Raw genomic sequence first — 18,287 nt, forward strand, 5'->3', positions numbered from 1 at the left:
ATCAAAGAAAACTTTTCAAAAGTAAGAAAAACCTTTTTTTACATATTCAAAGGGCCCACTGTGTGCCTAGAAAACTCAAAAATAATCAACTTAGAGACATGTTCTAGAAAAACAATTAGAATTCAGGGTATACCGGCAATAACATCGAGTTGCTTATGCATAGAGGGGGTCTAGGAAAGACTGGCATCAAGCTTTTCAAAGGCAACACACAAACAAAAAAAATTGCAGGCCAAGTATTCTGTAATCACCCAACTGTCCCTCAGGTGTCAAGGCAATAGAAAAACTATTTTAAAGGTTCGTGAATCAAGAGAATAGTTTACACATGAGCTCTTCCTTGGTTGGATGACCTTCATTCAACTAGGAGATAATCTGGAAAATTTTGGCAAAATAAATGATGATAAGCGTTTTATATATTTTAAATTTTTGAGTTAAATTTAAGTTTAATTTTTGAGTATTTTAAGAGTCAAATACCTAAAAGAAGGGTAGTGGCATGAGTAGAAGAATATACTCTAGAAAAGTAGAAAGAAAACAACTAGAAATAGAAGAAGGAAAAGACAAAGGAGAAAGCAGACTAAGATTATTGACTGTTTTATAGGTAATAGACGAAAGTCAAGGATATCATGTAAGACTGACAGTCTACTGAATAAAAGGTTATTTAAGAAAAGGTATATTAAGTGCACAAAAAAGGCATAAATATAAGTGAAATCTCTAAATAAAAATACCAATGTTCAAAAATACCAAAATAATTTTTTAGAAGCAAAGCCACATCAAATACAGAAACATAGTATATATAACTAAATATATTTGGTGACTGTAAAATAAAATTATATGCAGAGTTGATATCAATATATCAGCCACATTGGAAAATGTGAATGGGCTTAATTCATCTATTAAAAAAAAAATCCAAATTGGCTCATAAAGCAAATCTGAACTCTGTGATTCTATGTAAGGGACACAACAAACATACAGTGTTTCAAAATGTTGAAATCATAGGTATGGGAAAAGACATATCAAAAAAGTGAAACTGGGCTTCCCTGGTGGTGCAGTGGTTGAGAGTCTGCCTGCCGATGCAGGGGACATGGGTTCGTGCCCTGGTCCAGGAAGATCCCACATGCCGCAGAGCGGCTGGGCCCGTGAGCCATGGCCGCTGAGCCTGTGCGTCCGGAGCTTGTGCTCCACAATGGGAGAGGCCACAACAGTGAGAGGCCTGTGTACCGCAAAAAAAAAAAAAAAAAAAAAAAGTGAAACTATAAGACAGCAGGAATTGTGATATTGATATTAAAAAGGTAGAATTCAGGCCTAAAAGCATCAAGGACTCTCTATAATGCTAAAATCCAAAACTTATAATCAAGATATAATAATGAATATCAATACACCAAATAACAAGATACCAGATAACAAAGCAGTCATGTTCAAAATGCAAAACCCACAGAAGATATGAGAAAAAAAAATACTAATAAAAGACTTTAACACACCAATCTCAGTAAAAGGCAAGTCAAATGAATGAAAAATTAGAAAGTAAGAGATGAGTAGATCTCTGCACTTGCTGTCAGAATCATAACATTTATATAGAGGCCTTAACAGTCACGTACACAGTCCAAATGATTTCCACAATACATTGCCCTCCAAAGGTTGTGTCCTTGAAAATGGTTCCCACTGTGGAAACAGTGGGAAGAATATACATCCCAGGGAAGGGGCAAGGAACCTCCCATTGCCCTGGTCCAACTCATGGGCCAACCAGTTGTCCATCCTCTTGATGACCTCCTCCAACAATAACTGGGGCAGGAGGAGGTTCTACTGGCATCTAGTTGCATACTAGCATCTAAGTCTGCTGCTAAGCATCCTCCAATGCACAGGACAGGGCCCCACAACAGAATTATCTAGCCTAAGATGTCAATAGTGCCAATGTTGAGAAACCCTGTTCTAGGGAATGAGGTGCAGTATTTATTCACTCAAGAATATTTACTGTGGCAAATGCCATGGGTCTAGAGCAGTGCTTGACAGCAATGAAACCCAGAGCTCCTTCCTGAAGGACCTCAGAGTCCAGTGGAAGAATTATATAAATGAATAATTGTCATGGAATAAATTCTAGCCTTGGGTTGGAGGTGTTGGTGGCTGGAGCGGGGGAAGTCCAGGGAAATCTGGGAACAGATGGGTCTTAAAGGATAGATATGTAGGCATTTTCCCGATTAAATATAAGGAAATGGTTTTAGGCAAAGGAAAGAAAGGTGACAATAAGTACAAAGGGACATTAACAAACAACCTTCTCACTCCACTTTACCACATACACTCTGTGTTTCAGCCACTCTTGGCTGCAACAGGCCAAGCACTCAAGTACTAGTATGTATTTGTACTCTTGTATTGGTTTTCTCTCACTTCAGAATACGTTTTTCACGCTTTTTTTGTTTGATGAAACCATCACCATCTCTCAAGATCATATGTCATGAGAGCAAGGGTATTGTTTTTGTTTTTTAATGTTTATGGATATGTTGCAAGCACAAAAACAGTTCTGGCATGTAGTAAATGTTCAATTAAGTTATTTTTGAATGAACAAATGTATAAACCCAAATACTGTTACTGAGTCTAAGCTCGTACCACTCGCCACGTGACAGGCCAATAATCGAGCGACGAGTTGTTGGGACAAGGAATAATGACTTTATTTGGAAAGCCGGCAAACTAAAAAGGTGGTGGGCATGCCCCAAAGAACCACATTGCCTGAGTTAGAATTCAGGCTTCTTTTATACTAAAAGCAGAGGGAGTAAAGTCAAGCATTTTCTGATTCCCATCAGCCTCCAGAAGGGATGTGTTAATTTCTTCCTCCCTGAAGTCATTCACAGGTGGGCCTAGTCAGGATGTTTCCTGTGAGCTAAACAAAGGTATTTTAGCTTAATGCTCATTACCTGGGAGTCAGGGTTCCCAGAGATGAGCCGTTATGTATAATTTAAGCTCATAGGCAACATGCCTTGAGTTATTAGCTTGTAATAGGATACAAAAGTTCTTCCCTATTACATTATCAGTTCTTTTCTGAAGCATTCCTCAATTTCTCACTGTAAAACATACAAAAAAACCCAGAACTGCCTTTTCCCATACTTCTTACATTGCATATAGATGAGTAAATGTAAAAGATGACTTATTATAACACCTAATAGGTGCTTAATGTTTATTAACTGAATGAAAAATGAAGAACATAATGGGAAAAAAAAAAAAACCCAAAACAGATAGATCTGCCAGGTGTCTGGACCCATGATGTAGCTCAGTAAAACATTTCCCTTCTAGTCTTTCCTGAAGAGCAGAGACTGAAGAATTCTCTCAATATAGAGAAGTAAAAATCACTTATAACTTAATATCCAAAGGTAAATACTCTTTAATTTTTGCTAAATATTCTTCCAACGGAATCATATAAACACACACATATACAATACACAGACATGTATATACATTCGAACAAGAGAACTGCATTACATGTAATCCTTTATGACTGCTTTTTCACCTCTCTCCATGTCAGTTAAGTATAAATATGTTATTTTTATAAATACATCACATTTTATTTTATAGATGTAACATGACTCATTTAAAAAGACTCCTACATTGGGTATTTACATTGCTTTCATTTTGTTTGCTTGCTTGTTTGTTTTGATGTTACGAAGAATGCTGTGGTTAACTTTGTGTATTTACACACTATAGGCATTATTATCTTGAGATAAATTTCTAAAGTATATATGAAATTTAAGACTTTTAAAGTACACTGCAAAAGTCCCTTCCATAAAGTGTGTAAGATTACCATTCCCCTAAGCAGTATATGAAAGAGACTGTTTTCTCACATCTTTAATTAACACTGGGTACCGGGTTATGTGTTAGATTTTAATTTAATGTGTTATAAACCAACAGTATTTCCTTTATGGTTTCTGACTCATGAATCAATGCCTAGAAATAATTTCCCTACTATAATTTTCTTAAAATGTCTACAATTTCTTCTAATACTTTTTATGGTTTCATTTATTTTCATACAGAAATCAAACTCCATCAGAAATTAATCTTGTTTTACGTCATGGTAGGCATCTTTTAATTTCAAAATGGACACTCAGTTGTTTTAATACATTTAATAAATAACCTATCTTTCCATCTTCATGACTTACAGGATACATTAAATGAATGTCTACATTTGAATATATTTCTGGACATTGTACTTTTTCTATTTGTTTGTCTACTTTTCCTTGACAATGATATTATTTTATGTATTATAACTTTATAATACACTTTAATATCTGATAAAGGTTCTCTTTTCTATTTCCAGATCAGAAGAAAATTTATATTTGTACAATACTGAATGATCTCATTCAGGGAAATAGTTGGTCCCTTTTTATTAAAGTTTTATTACGTTCCCCTGTAAAGTTCTTTTTCCAATGAAGACTCTTCATATTTCTTGCTGATTTTTTTCTAGATAATTCTGTAGTTTTGATTGCAATTGTAAAAATATTTTCATGTTATGATATTTAGCTAATTATTAGGTAGATAGATAGTGATTTTCACAGATATTTTTCTAAAAGAGCATGTTATATAAAACTTAGTATTTTCTTAGTTTTCTAGTCGATCATATAATATGAAAATATTATACTTTTTCCCATATTTACTACTTATTCCTGTTGTTTTTAAAATCTGATTGGACTGGCTGTCACTTTCAGAATAACTTAAAATAGTGTAAAAACATAAAACTTTCATGATTTTAATAATGTAAAGCATGATAATGGAATTCTCCTTTCAGTACAGAAAAGAACAAAGATTACAAAGGATTGAGCCACACCACATAGGTAAAATCTATGCCTTTATAATGATAATAAAAGAAACAACAGGAACAACAATGACACATCTTTATTGGCCACAGTTAGAGAGTGCTAAGCCATTACTCTGAAATTTGGATTTCAAGTATTTATGCTTCCTTCTTGTTATAAGCTGTGTAAGCTAACCAAATAGTTGATAAAATTGTTTTTAATAATTTCACTTAATATATGGTAAAGGAATGACGGAAAATCACCAGTTTGAAATGCCTAATGAGATAATGAACCGAGGAAACAATTATGGATGGATGCTAAAAGCTTTAGGTAAAATGTTGATGTAAAACCTTATTTTGGAGGGAATCAGGTTACTAGCGCATGAATGCACTATTAAATTTCAGCACCACCGTAAGTGAGACAACCAGATATCATGTGTCTCACTATGAAATACTCTTGCCTTAAAAACAAACAAATGACAACAACAAAACTGTCTGGATCTAATCTAACTTAAAAGTTAACTCCTAGTTTACAGAAAATAGGAAAAATAGAGGAATAAAATGAATAACAAAATGAAAAAGCCAAATCTAGAATGTTGAACATCCAAAAGGACAAATAACTTGGTTTCTTCAACAATCAATGGCATGATAGAAAAAGGTTTGTTGCAGAATACAGTTGACTCCTGAACAACATGGGTTTGAACTGCATGGGTCCACTCATACGTGGATATCTTTCGATAGTAAATACTACAGTACTACTACATGATCATGGTTGGTTGCATCTGTGGATGTGGAGCAATGAGGGATATGGAGGGCTGACTGAGTTATAAGGAGATTAATTCCCACATTGTTCAAGGGTCAACTTTAAAAGAAATTTAAGAGACATACAACCAAATGCAGTATAGATCTTGATTCAAAACTTATCTTAAATAGGTATGTTGGAGGCAGTTAAGGACATCTGAATATTGACTTGGTATTAAGTGATAACAAGAAAAAATTAATTATATTAGCTGTAATAGTAGCTTCTTAGTAACTCAAAAAATAATACCTAACAAATAACAAACAAACAAATATGAAAGTTCCTTCAGGGATGCATACTGAGATATTTACAGGTAAAATGTCAGCATATTTGAATTTTGCTATAAAATACCTCAGGTTACAGAAAATGCACGGAGTATATAAAGCAGTGGCAAAATATTGGTAATTGTTGAAACTAGGTGATGGGTAGACTGAGGTTCATTGTACTATTCTCTAGTTTTGTGTAATGCCTGTGGTTAGTGACAGATTAAAAAGAAAGCAGGTAAGAAGTAAGAGACAGTAGAAAATATAGGTAAGGATCAATGATGATTCTAAGTAAAACAGTAGATAGAGGCAGTTAATATAGTAAGCACAAAGTTAAGTATTACAAAGTACAAGTGAGGTTCACACAAACAGAGAAGGAATGTTCGAGATTGCTGAGAATTTAGAATTGAGGTACATGGGTGAAGAGTAGGAAAAGTGAGCAAGAGAACTCAAATAAGATGCCTAGAAGGGCACTCACTATCTGCATCACAAATGTTTAGGAACTAGTGTCATAAATGGGTTTTTAATGTCTGGATTATTTCTCTTTGGTCCACCAACTTCTCCCACACCCTTGTTTTATGTAAAGCATACTGATAAGGGCTAAGACTATGACCTCCATCTCATGGTCATTATAGCAAGACTTATATTTGGCCATGTTTATCTATAAAATCTTCTTTTAAAAAACTGCAATTAAAGAGACTTTTAAAAATGTTTTTAACCTCACTTTATATATATGAGAACAACAACAAAAAAAAAACCCTCTGAATTTTGTATTATCCTAGGATGTACAGAGAAGGCAATCCAATAAGACCTGCCTTGTCACATTCAATAGAGCAACTGCAGAAGCAATTTGTTACAAGCAGATGGATAGTTGAACACTGAAAAGGATGATAAACTAGAACAAAATTAGATATTGAAATCAATTTCTTTTAGGCTCACCATGAAACTTCAGATTTACACAAACAATTGTATTTGAAGAAGTCAGAAAAAAATGCCATACTAAGATGGGTGCCCGTGAAAACAGAACTTTACACATGCTATAGCCTTTATAGCCATCATTTACTTGGTTGGTCCAAATATTTATAGTTCATTGTTATGACTGCCAAAACTGGCAACCACAAGGATTGTTGTCTCAATTAGGACAGTAAACAGATTGTCTCTTTTTTTAATGAAAAAATCTAAAATGTAATACTTCACAGTTTAACATGTTTATTCATCTAAACGAGCTAAAAAATAATGGTGCGACATCTGTTCGAGAGGCATTGGTACCTCAAATTTTGGCTGCCTCCCCACCATTTTGGTTGTTGTTTTAAAAAATGAAGAATAGGAGGGGGTACTGTCATCAAAAAATCTTCTGGCATGTAAAGTATCTTATTTTTCTTGAAATAAGGATCTCATGTCTGTTGCTAGGGATAAAAAAAAAAATTGTCTAACAAAGAGGCACAATGCTGAATACGACAGCAGTTCAATTGTTTTAGATACATTTACTGACCCACTATAGATATTTCCACACTGATATAGTTCTTGAAGTGACTCTCCCAGTTCCCTCTATACTTACCTGTATAGCTAAAACCTATACAAAATAGTAAAGTGTTTCTGTAGGCACTGAATTCATCTGCTACAATTTTTACTGTAGGTTACACTGATTTTAGATATGGTGTCAGTGGAACAAAATCTAGCAAACATTCTATCCAGGCTGCATTGGAGCAATTCTAATAAAAGAAGGCAGTGCTGCTAAGGGAAAAGTGGTGAGAATCTCCCCAGAGAAGCCTCAGGTAAGTGTCTTCACCTAATTGTTGGTAAGAAAAAAATAAAAGTTTATCTTAGATAGTCTCTGACACAATAACCTTATGTTATGGATGAAATACATTAAAATTTAAGTTTAATATCTAGAAGTTTATTTCTGAAGCTTATCTAAAGCATAACTTGATCTACTGAATTATCAATGACTATATAATTTAGATTCTGGAAAATATAACACTTTAGTTTTCACATAAATATAGCATTATAATGAAAATTTAGTTTTTTTTACAATGGGAGTGAAGATTTAGACTAAGTTAAATTTAAAACAATGAGTATGATTTTTAACAATACTAAGATGAAAATAGCATATTTGATTTCCTAGAAAAGAGCAACGTTTCTGTTGTGTAGCAAATTTAATGCTAGTTGTCTTGATCTTAAAGAGAACCAGGATTAAATATATATGTGTCCCAATACAACCAAAGACCATAAATGTTAAATGCTGAGTTGATCAATATTGTGATTTTTAAGTTTTATTTATTAAATGCAAATAATTTTTGATCATCTGTTACATGCAAGAACTGTGCCAGGCTCTGAGAGGACTGAAAGAGATTAACTTAAATTCTAACATGCATTTATTAAAAATGTGCAGACCACTACACTACTGCAATTACAGAAATGAATAAGAACATATTCTCAGGATTTTGTAATCCTTGGTTGGAGTGGGAGTACTTCACCTACATTTACAAAAAATTGAAAAAGACTGGAAAATCTTCAAGTATTTTGCCACCTTAAAACAACAACAAAACCTCATTCTGGTAGTAAAATAGGATTTTAGCACATTTGTTTTAGAAGAAATTATAGATGAGGTTATATTTTTACAACATCGCCTCTCAAATGAATTTACATATTCTGTATTTTTCATGCAATATAAGAACCAGCAACCATTCAAGCTTCATTCAAAGTGTTCTATAGGCTGTACGTTAAGTCCAGCTGCGTTAGTTGAAATTTCTTCTGCAGAAAGAGTATGTTAACAGATAGATTCTAACATTCTGAAAAGTCATTAATTTTTTTTTTTTTTTTTTTTTTTTTGCCTTCTGAATTACTCTGAGCAGTGAATTATTGGAGGGGAAAAACCCATGCCTAAAATTTGTATGGTGCCAGTCTCAGATTTATGCCAAATACCACTCACTATTTAGAAGTGTAGTCCCCTGAAACTGCAGACCGGATATCACCTCTCTGTCTTCAAAGATTCAAACCAGACTTCAACTTGGGATTTCTCTACAGAGGATTGGCTGCTTCCCAGCTAATGTGAGTTTGAAAAATGTGCATTTCACGAAAACATTATTTTGTAAATATACATTGTCTCACTTTACCTGCTATTTATTAAAATCAGAGTTTAGCCTTTGGGACTTACCATAAGTTAATCAGTTAAGTTAGTTATGCTGTGTCTAGGCTAATATTCATTACTATCAGAAACAACATTTTTCCTCCAAAGAATACCTCAAGAGTAGAACAGGATAGTAAAGTTGTTTTTCTCCTTTTTTTCAGGGTAATGAATTTTCAAACATTTCCAAGAGTACAATCATCTATTTTAAATACTGTAAATTCTGTAATATCTCACTTGGATAGGTATTTAATAGACAATTATTACATATCCTTGCATTTAAATTACCACTGAAATTAGAAATAATCTTTATTTTATATGACTGTATTTAACACCAGATGGGAGGGGAAATAACTAAATGAAGATTGTTCACATAAATGTGATAGGAGTGGGGGAAAGCAGTATTTCTTGACATGTGGCATGTCACTCAGGAAAGTAAAAGACCCATCATATCCAAAATGCCAGCTTGGATATTCTCTTGCCACCCACTTCACAAACAGACATACCACATGGCATTAAATGCTGCAACCTTTCCTAAAAATGCCACTTGGATTTGTCCACTGTGGTGAATGTATAGGAACTCTTGGTCTGTCTCTTAAGTTTGTGATTTCAATGGGAAGAATCCAGGAAACAGCACTGGCTAAATTTTGCCCTCAGATGTTTGGCATAAATGATCTGTGAGGACACTGGAACTTTTGGCTGTTTTCACACTGATGAAATAAGTTATGCTACTTGAAAAAATTCTACAGAACATAATGCTACACAACCACATTCAACTATCTGCAAAAGTCTCAAAGACTATCTAGGATATTTATCAATACTTTCTTCTCTTGGAGAGTATGGAAACAATCTTAACATTTTATTTACTCTTTATAAATACAATGTATTTACTATGAAACACCTTATGCACATGTTGCAAGCTATTCATTTTCTATACATATTTATGTAAGGTAGTAACTAACAACTCTGCTGTGGACACATATTTTTCCATTTTCTAATCTTTATGTACTCATGTGTTATAAAATTATTTTAAAATTCCATTACCAGTAAAAAATACTGACTACATTAGTCATTATACTCCAACAAATGTAAAATACCTTGAAAAATCATATAAACAAAAAACTCCATATGTGAGTAATATAAGACATATATTTTCTTCTATTACTTTTCATGAAAGGGTTCTAATTGATTTAATTCCCAAGAGACAAAATACAATTTTGTAAAACAAGTTTGTATTGTTCAGATATAAGAGACAACCCAAGAAAATGACTCTGAGTAGGTAGGACTTCTGCTATTACCGTTGTGTGAAAAACACTGCACAATTAGACAACAGGTTGCTACATATCTCCTTAACAAGAGGGGCAAACTGATACTGCAAGCAGCCAGGACAACATAATTAAAATAGAATTCCAAGTTTATATTAATAGAGTAATAAGTTAATTAAAATCAAGATCAACTGAACTTTCTATTTACACCAGTTCAGACAGCCCAAGAGGAAAGCAACTCTATTTTAGAGACATATGTGACTCTTTGAGCTTCTGTCATCCAGGTGCCATTTCTGATGGAGCACATGTGCACTGAACAGTTGGCAAAGAAGGAAAAAGATTACTGTAGATGTATGTGCAGATTGTCTCTCTAATGATATAAACTACGTCTGGAAAGAAAGCAGGGCTTCTCTGTAAAATGAAAAATTTCCCATGAGTTTTCATTCCTTCTTAGGCTCTGAATGTGACTAGAGAATGTTTCTGTAAATGAGGATATATACTTTTACTTAGAATGTATATGGAACAAAAATAGATTTAGTAATCTGTAAGTGATGGAGTTATACACATAAATTGCCTAAGACATCTGAAGAATTTAGGATCTGTTTTTCACTTTATCTAAATGCACCATGAATAGGTTGCCTGTCAAAGTAGAAAGATTTATAAAAGTATCTGGTAGCACACATACTACATTACTAGGTAAGGTTCTTTTCTTGATATCCTATGCAACATTTTAAAAGATATTTCTGCAAACTGAAAATACCAGCAGAAAAAATTCAAGACCTTGCTGTCTCAGTACTTCAGAAAGTATTGGTCCCTAGAGGTGCTTTTATAAAATTATATCCTTTTCATGCATTGATTGCTGCTCAACTAATCTTCATCTGGTTCCAGATCAGGGTCAACATCTGTGGACAGTCTGAGATAAAAGAAAGCATAGAAAGCCAGTAGGAGGGCCAATATAGCTGCGAGTAGAAGGCCAACTTCCTGAGGAAGGAAAAAAAAAGTAGATTTGAAATTCACGAAATGAGGTTGGTTAACTTTATCAGTTTCACGAGATAAAAAAACACAGTCTAGAATTAATAATCACATTCTTTTTGTTTAACACTTTCTGTCATTAAGCAAAGAAACTTTTGTGCTTGACAATACCTAATATAATGGCAGGTACATCAGTGGGTATAATAATAGATGTGTATTATTATTTTTATTTAAATTTGTGTTTTTCTAATAGTAAAATTAACATTTATAATTTTAATATATTTTCATAGTTTGGATATCAAACTCTTGGATGTAAGCAATGTAGTTTGTGCCTACACAGTTTATCTTTCTCTATCTGAGAAAGAAATAACATTTGAGAAAGAAATAACATTATTTCTTGCTTCAATACGTTTATTATTAGCTATAGCATTTGGACACAGATTCTTTTTTAAATTATCATTCCTTTTTTAATAGGAAGAAACTATTATAACCAGTTTCTACATTATGTCTCTGTAAACATCCTTATTAAATATTATTTTTTAAAACTCATTTTTAAATTCTAAATTCTATAGTTTACAATGTGGCAGAACAAAACTAAGTACTCTTGGCTCATAAAGCATGATATGATATAATTAACACAACTATGAAGGATGGTCCTGGATACTTCATTTGGTGATTTGATATGGATTATATTAATCAATTATGCTGAAATAATAGCCAAAAAATTAACATATATACAATGGCAAAAATCATATTATTTTTCAAAAAGTCTATAAACTTATATACACACACACACACACACACACACACACACACACATACCATGAAGGAATTGTCTCAATATTAACATATCATTTGGCTAAACAGAAAGAAGAATAAATAGTGCTAGTACAGTATCCTAAGGGGCTTAAATATTCCCTTGTAATTCTCACTTGCATATCACACCCCTTCCTGACATTATTTTATGGAGAAGCAATTTATTTGCACTTACACAAATGTAGTTTACATTTCAAAAGAATGCAAAATTAATAATTCAACATATGCCACCTAATAAACTTTAAAAGCATTAAAATAAATTTGGTTTATAATCAACATGTAATTTTTACCTGGATATTGAAATTACAAATGGACATTTTATACAGATTTTTAGCTTTATAATTAGATTTTTTTAGATTTGCAAACTATAAAAATAAATATTAATAAAATACATGGGGTTGAAAGACTTAGTGTCAACTATTTTTGTAAGATTTGATTTCTCAATCTACTCTATCAATATAATGTCAAATTAAAGTGAATTTTCTCTGCTGCAGTTGGAATACTTTGGCATCTCAAAAGGGCATGGCAGCATCAGACAGGTTTCATTTATTTTCTTGTATCCACAGCTGTGCTCCCAGACCCATCTGGTTACACAGCTACTAATTTTAAGAGGATGTAATAAACAAGTGACACACAACTGCAAACTCCATCTGTTCTGTACAGTGGACAAAAAACTGTTCAACAGCAGTCACCATTCCCATAAGCTTAACACAAGACTAAAGTTTTTACTCTTGATTAGAGTCTGTGATTCTCATCTCATTGATAATCACCTCTAATTGCTGTTTTTCAACTCCTTCTTATCCTTTCAAACAGCTCTGTATCATCTTCATTGTACATTTTCAGAATATCCAGAGGCATGAAAAAGGGGTTTAAGGGTAGGAAGCAGAGAACATTCATAGAATACAACTTCAGAAGATCCATTAATTCAATTAAGTCTATTCAACATACTATGGTGTAGGGGGTGAGGCTTCCGAAGTATTGGACGAGGAGGTACAGCAAATCATTTGTTTCAGAATGTCCCTATTCTGCTAAGGAGATAAGTATTGTGGGGACTGCATACTTGGAGGGTTAAAACTATGGTAAAATTTGAAAATACTGCTTTCAGAATTCTGGTCACACTAACCATAACTTAGAGACCTACAGGCATTTATGACTCTCCCCACCCTTGGCTATTTTTAGTTTTAGATCAGGAATAACAAAGAGAACAAAAATAATGCTTCCAGCTGGCTCAACCCAAGGGGTTGTTAGCAGGATCTGGTTGCCATTTGAATATTTTATTTATGTAACAGATAAATCAAATTTCTGATCCTTATTTTTTATTATAATTACTTGTTTCAAATAAACTACTTAATAAACAAATATAGATTATCTTTTTCCTTCTAAATACTAGGAAACACAGGTTATTTGCATTCTAAAAAAATTTTCCCTGATGTTGCAACTCTTGAAAAATAATCTTCAAATTGAACAGCAACCAAATAGCAAATATTAGTTGTGCAAATAATTTTTAGGTGGTACTCATTACTGGGTCATAAATTATGACATTTTGTTTATATTGGTAAAAGACACAAACTAAAAATAGCTTCTCAATAGAAATAATTCCACATTTTGAAGAAGTGATATTCATATCTTATTCTGAATCATTACTGTTCCCTGAAATTTTCTATCACTAAACATACATTTATAAAAAAGCACTAGAAGCCCCTGAGGGTAAGTACCCTATTGTGTAATTTTTATATCTCTAATCCATGATTTCTCAATCATGTGATTTCTTGTAGAAATTCCTCCAAGATAATTGTGTCTTATTCATCTTTTTTTCCACAGGTTCTACAACATTGTAATGCTCATAGCAATTTCTAAATAAATGAAGGATTGAGTCAGATTTATATAATTTATGTACAAGGTATATTAAAATTATGTAATGTTTTGAAAACTTTACAGCAATAATATCCATAATACTATCTTCACAGCAAAACTGAAAACATTTTGTAATATGTAGTATAGTAACACAAAGCAGACTTAGTTGAGTAGGGGATCTTTAGGCCAATGACAAACATCCAAGGACAGTCTTATTTATGCAAACCAGTAATAGCTAATTCAAAGAAATATTTATGTTAAGTGTATTATTTAACTCTTCTGACTATACTGTGAGGTAAATGGCATAAAATCCATTTTACAAATGTGCCAGTTTAGACTCAGCTAGATCATTGTAACAGTAAGAGGAGTCATGTGATTCTAGGCCTCTTTCGTGTTCAGTTTTATCATTACTGTTATTTTCCTATTCCTTGCAGCTGTTCATATTTTCTGTAGATTTAAATTATTTTAAAAGCATAGCAATGATTCATTCTAAAAAATTAGTAGTAAAGTGATAAAATATTATAACATTATGGCCATCCTGTATTAACTAGATAAGAGTCAAACATGTTTGATGTTCATTAATCCTTAGTTGCTTCTCTGACATTATCAACATGGATAAAATCACTCACTGGGGAAATTAAATAGCATTAAATGGCAATTACTGAAAGAAATTTCGTTATTTAAAATACTATGCTAAAATGACAAGGCAATCAAAGTTTGACAGGGCAAACTAATTAGTATGCCAGATTTGAAATGTAAAACACCTCCATGGTTCTGATTCTAAAAAGTTTCCTATTATTTTAATGGGTTCATTACATAAATTTTCAAGCAAAGTAAACAGTGTTTAAAGATAAGGTTTTTGTTTTTCACAGGTTTACAAATCAAAATGATATGCTAGTTTATTAAAAAGGAGCTGTTTTTGATGTCAGAAACTTTTCTGTACATACTTTAAATCATCAATGAAACCTAAGAACAATTTTTTTCTCATAAAAGATAAACAAATTCTATATTGTTTTTAAAAAGACATTAGATTGCACTATAAGGTAGACTTATACTAGGAATATGGTTATTTCCTCAAGTTAAAACCATAGCAAAATGATAAGAGCAAATGAAATAGAGGATATATACAGGAAAGTGGTATACATCAATAAATGCATGGCTGCACTATTTTTCAAATTCTAATTTGCAGCTGCTCATTATACTGTGCCACAAGTGGATTGTGCTACCCCAATATTCTTCTAACAAGACAAAAACAAAGCCCTGTATTGTGAAAGATAAAAATAAGTGACATATTGCTTTCCTGGAAAATGACAGACAGTGCTCTCATTACAAGAGACAATCATCAGGTAACTAACTGCAAAATAAGAAACTAACCACTGGTTTTAGAAAGTTTGTGTCATGGAAATAATTTTAAAGATGAATGAAATTTCACATGAAATTAGAAGAAAACTTCAAAAGATTAATCATCTCTCTTTCAAACAAAAAGGCAATTCATTTTTTTTTTTTTTCTTTTTCTTCCGTTAAAAACTGACACACAGCACTAACTGAGGAGATTGTGCTGTGAAAACATACCGCAGCACACAGCAATGCTTGATCAAAATCAGTATCAGGAGTAAAAAGAAGGCAGTGTTTCGTGATCATAATAGCAAATTCTGGAAGACAACCAAATATATCATCTGGCAGTTCAACAGCTGTTACAGCTTGGTAGTAATACCTTGGCATTTGCTATAAGCTATAACTTAGAAAAATTGATTTTTCATCTGCCAGATAAAACCCAAAATCTCCTTTTAACATTTTAATATTTAAATAAAATATAGGTACTAGTCACTTTACTTTTGCACATTTGACAGTAGAGCTGTCAAATTAATTTTTCTATTTATAGTTTAATTTTACTCTAAACACTTGGCAGAGTTGACATGGGTAATAATGTAAATGTAATTTTGTTGAACTTCATTGTGCTAGCACATTGGATTAGCATCTGCTAACATCATTCTCAGTTGCTTTTATCCCTCTTAAGCAGTTAAAACACTGGTTTTCTAAAAGAACAAGTTTGGAAACATCATTAGAATTTCATCATAGGGAGTACTGACAACAAAAATAATACACGTGTAAAATTACATATATTAATGATCTAAGTATATACAATTATAATTAAAAGTTAAACAACCATAAAATGAAACTTATTGCAAGTGAGAAAAGTTTTTGATCCAGGCCACATATATCGCTGAAGTGTTTGAACAATAAATACAGTAGCTAGAGAAAAAGTAAATTGCAACTTTAAGTGTAACTGTCTCTCTTAAGTGACATTAGGTCTTATTCTAAGACCTAATAAAATCTTAGAATGGGAAGGATGTTTCTCATTAAGTAAATTCTCTTTAAAAGCCTTTAATCCTGGCATTTGACTTAGATTTTGAAATGTCATAAAACATTTAGAATTCAACATTTATGCAATCCAGTTTTAGAAAATGAGATGGCATGCAATATATCATATTTTAAAGTTATCAAATACAGGTACCTTTATGCCTATTGCTGTTTTCTTTGCTTCTGCTTTTAATTTGGTTGCTCGTAAAATAGGTTTGGTTTTTTTATAATCCTGTTTACCTAGAAAGAGATAATTTCAGACAATGAGCTATAATTTAAGTTTAACGGCCATCTGAAATGTCAAAGAACCTTTAAATAGAGTAAAACTGGGAGACAAAGTTGCAAAGTAATTCCCAGTTATGGAAACCATAAACTGGTCACCCTAAGGTCAATTTTTCCTTCTCTCTTACTTTTTCAGGAAGAAGATTTGACAGACATCTTTCATTTGGTGTGAGGTGAATATCAACAAAGATAAAAAATTCTTTTAGAGAATAAGATGTTTAAAGCAAAGAGAGTAAACCTTTAGAAGCATTTGGAGACAAATGTGGAAATAAATGAAATTACATAAGATCCCTTTAAACAGATAAGATTAACTCTGTCTTCATAATTGAAGAATAACAGTTCATTAGAAATTTATTTTATTATCGATATATTAAGTATTCAATAATCAATCTGAGAAGTATCTTCAAAGTAAGAAACTAAAGACTGATCTGTAAATAACTTTCAGTTGCTGAATTCTTTAGAAAAAAGTATTTAACTTTTGTTTGCTCTCTGTGGAGGACAGAATAAATATGGCTAGATAAATGATGAAGGATAGCTATATTTAGACATTAGTTTCAATGTTCTTTACCACATTTAACAACCAAAAATGAACAAAACTGAGTTAGTGTCACCAAATTTGCTTTTTTTTGTGTGTGTATACCACCTGGTGACCCCACTAATGGGTAACAAAAGAGCTATTACACACCCTGTGAGGAAAACAGATTTAACAATAACAACAACAAAAGCATTGACTAGAATGATATACTCTTTTTGTTAACCAACCTGTTAGCTAAGAATTGGGTCCAATTAGTCTCAAATATAATCATATGTCATTCTGAGTGGGAGTTAACATTTGACCATATAATCTCTTCAACTATTTTATATTCTTCTATTTGGCCTTGTTGTTTCCATTTTATTCCCTTTCCTTTCAAAGATCAATTACTTTCCAAAACTTACCCCTGTAGTCTATCAAAATAATACAACTGCTAACTTTAATTTCCACATCTTCCTCACACTGAAGTAAATCTGAAAGCAGTTTATCTAAAGTATACCATCAAAATTTAATGTGCAATATATTTTTTAATGTGTTTGCTAATGATTCAAAAGTACCTTTAAAATTCTATATAGATTTTTAGAGTTAGAAATGCCAGGGGGAAGTGAGACAAATGAATGGGAGGATGAAGAAATGCTATATCTGTGTTCATTAGACACATAAAAGTATTTATTTGGCTGAAGAGCTTTTTTTTTTTAAGAAGTGTGTATGCTATTTCCTTAACTGCAATGGTATAGCAGTCATTCTGGATCTATGAGCATGCAGCACCTTAATAAATATTATTTGATGATGGGGTTTAATGATCCAGAAATGAGCCAATTGTAAAAATGTATATCAAATGATCTAAATTTAAATTATGGAATGAACAAATACAGAAAAATATTACTCTGACCCATTTTAAATTAGCAACATTTAATTTTGCTGAAAAAATCTTGACAAGTGTTCACTCTGATTTCACATGTCAACAGTCAAACTATTCATGTCATTATTCCTGCTGAGATATAAACAGTTCAGAGCAATGAAACTGGTGACACATCAAATGTCTCCACTCAGGGTTACAAAGCAAGTTTCTAATGAGAACCTAAAAAGAAATTTCAATATTATAGATTTGAAGCCAAGAAGTCATTTCTTATGTTATATATGCCCTATAATAAACTCTGGGTGCAACAGGGACAAAATAAACAAAAAAAGAGATTATCTTAACCAATCTGCTTTTTGTAGACATATGCAATATTCTGGATGATGTGT

The 18,287-nt window shown here is 32.4% G+C and overlaps 1 protein-coding gene across 3 annotated transcripts in view; it reads right to left on the bottom strand.

Annotated features, from left to right (window-relative positions):
• Positions 1-3,120: 3,120 nt before the first annotated feature.
• TRIQK (triple QxxK/R motif containing) overlaps positions 3,121-18,287 on the bottom strand; it is a 98,720-nt gene continuing 83,553 nt past the window's right edge. For all 3 annotated transcript variants that reach the window (XM_059994888.1, XM_059994886.1, XM_059994887.1), the window contains 2 exons: positions 16,380-16,465; positions 3,121-11,203 (listed from right to left, as the gene is read on the bottom strand). In XM_059994888.1, coding sequence (XP_059850871.1) covers positions 11,090-11,203; positions 16,380-16,465 — 200 coding nt within the window. In that variant the 3' untranslated portion in view covers positions 3,121-11,089. The remainder of the gene's footprint in view (positions 11,204-16,379; positions 16,466-18,287) is intronic.

This window comes from Delphinus delphis, chromosome 17 (assembly GCF_949987515.2).
Source record: "Delphinus delphis chromosome 17, mDelDel1.2, whole genome shotgun sequence".
NCBI classification, from domain to species: Eukaryota; Metazoa; Chordata; class Mammalia; order Artiodactyla; family Delphinidae; genus Delphinus; species Delphinus delphis.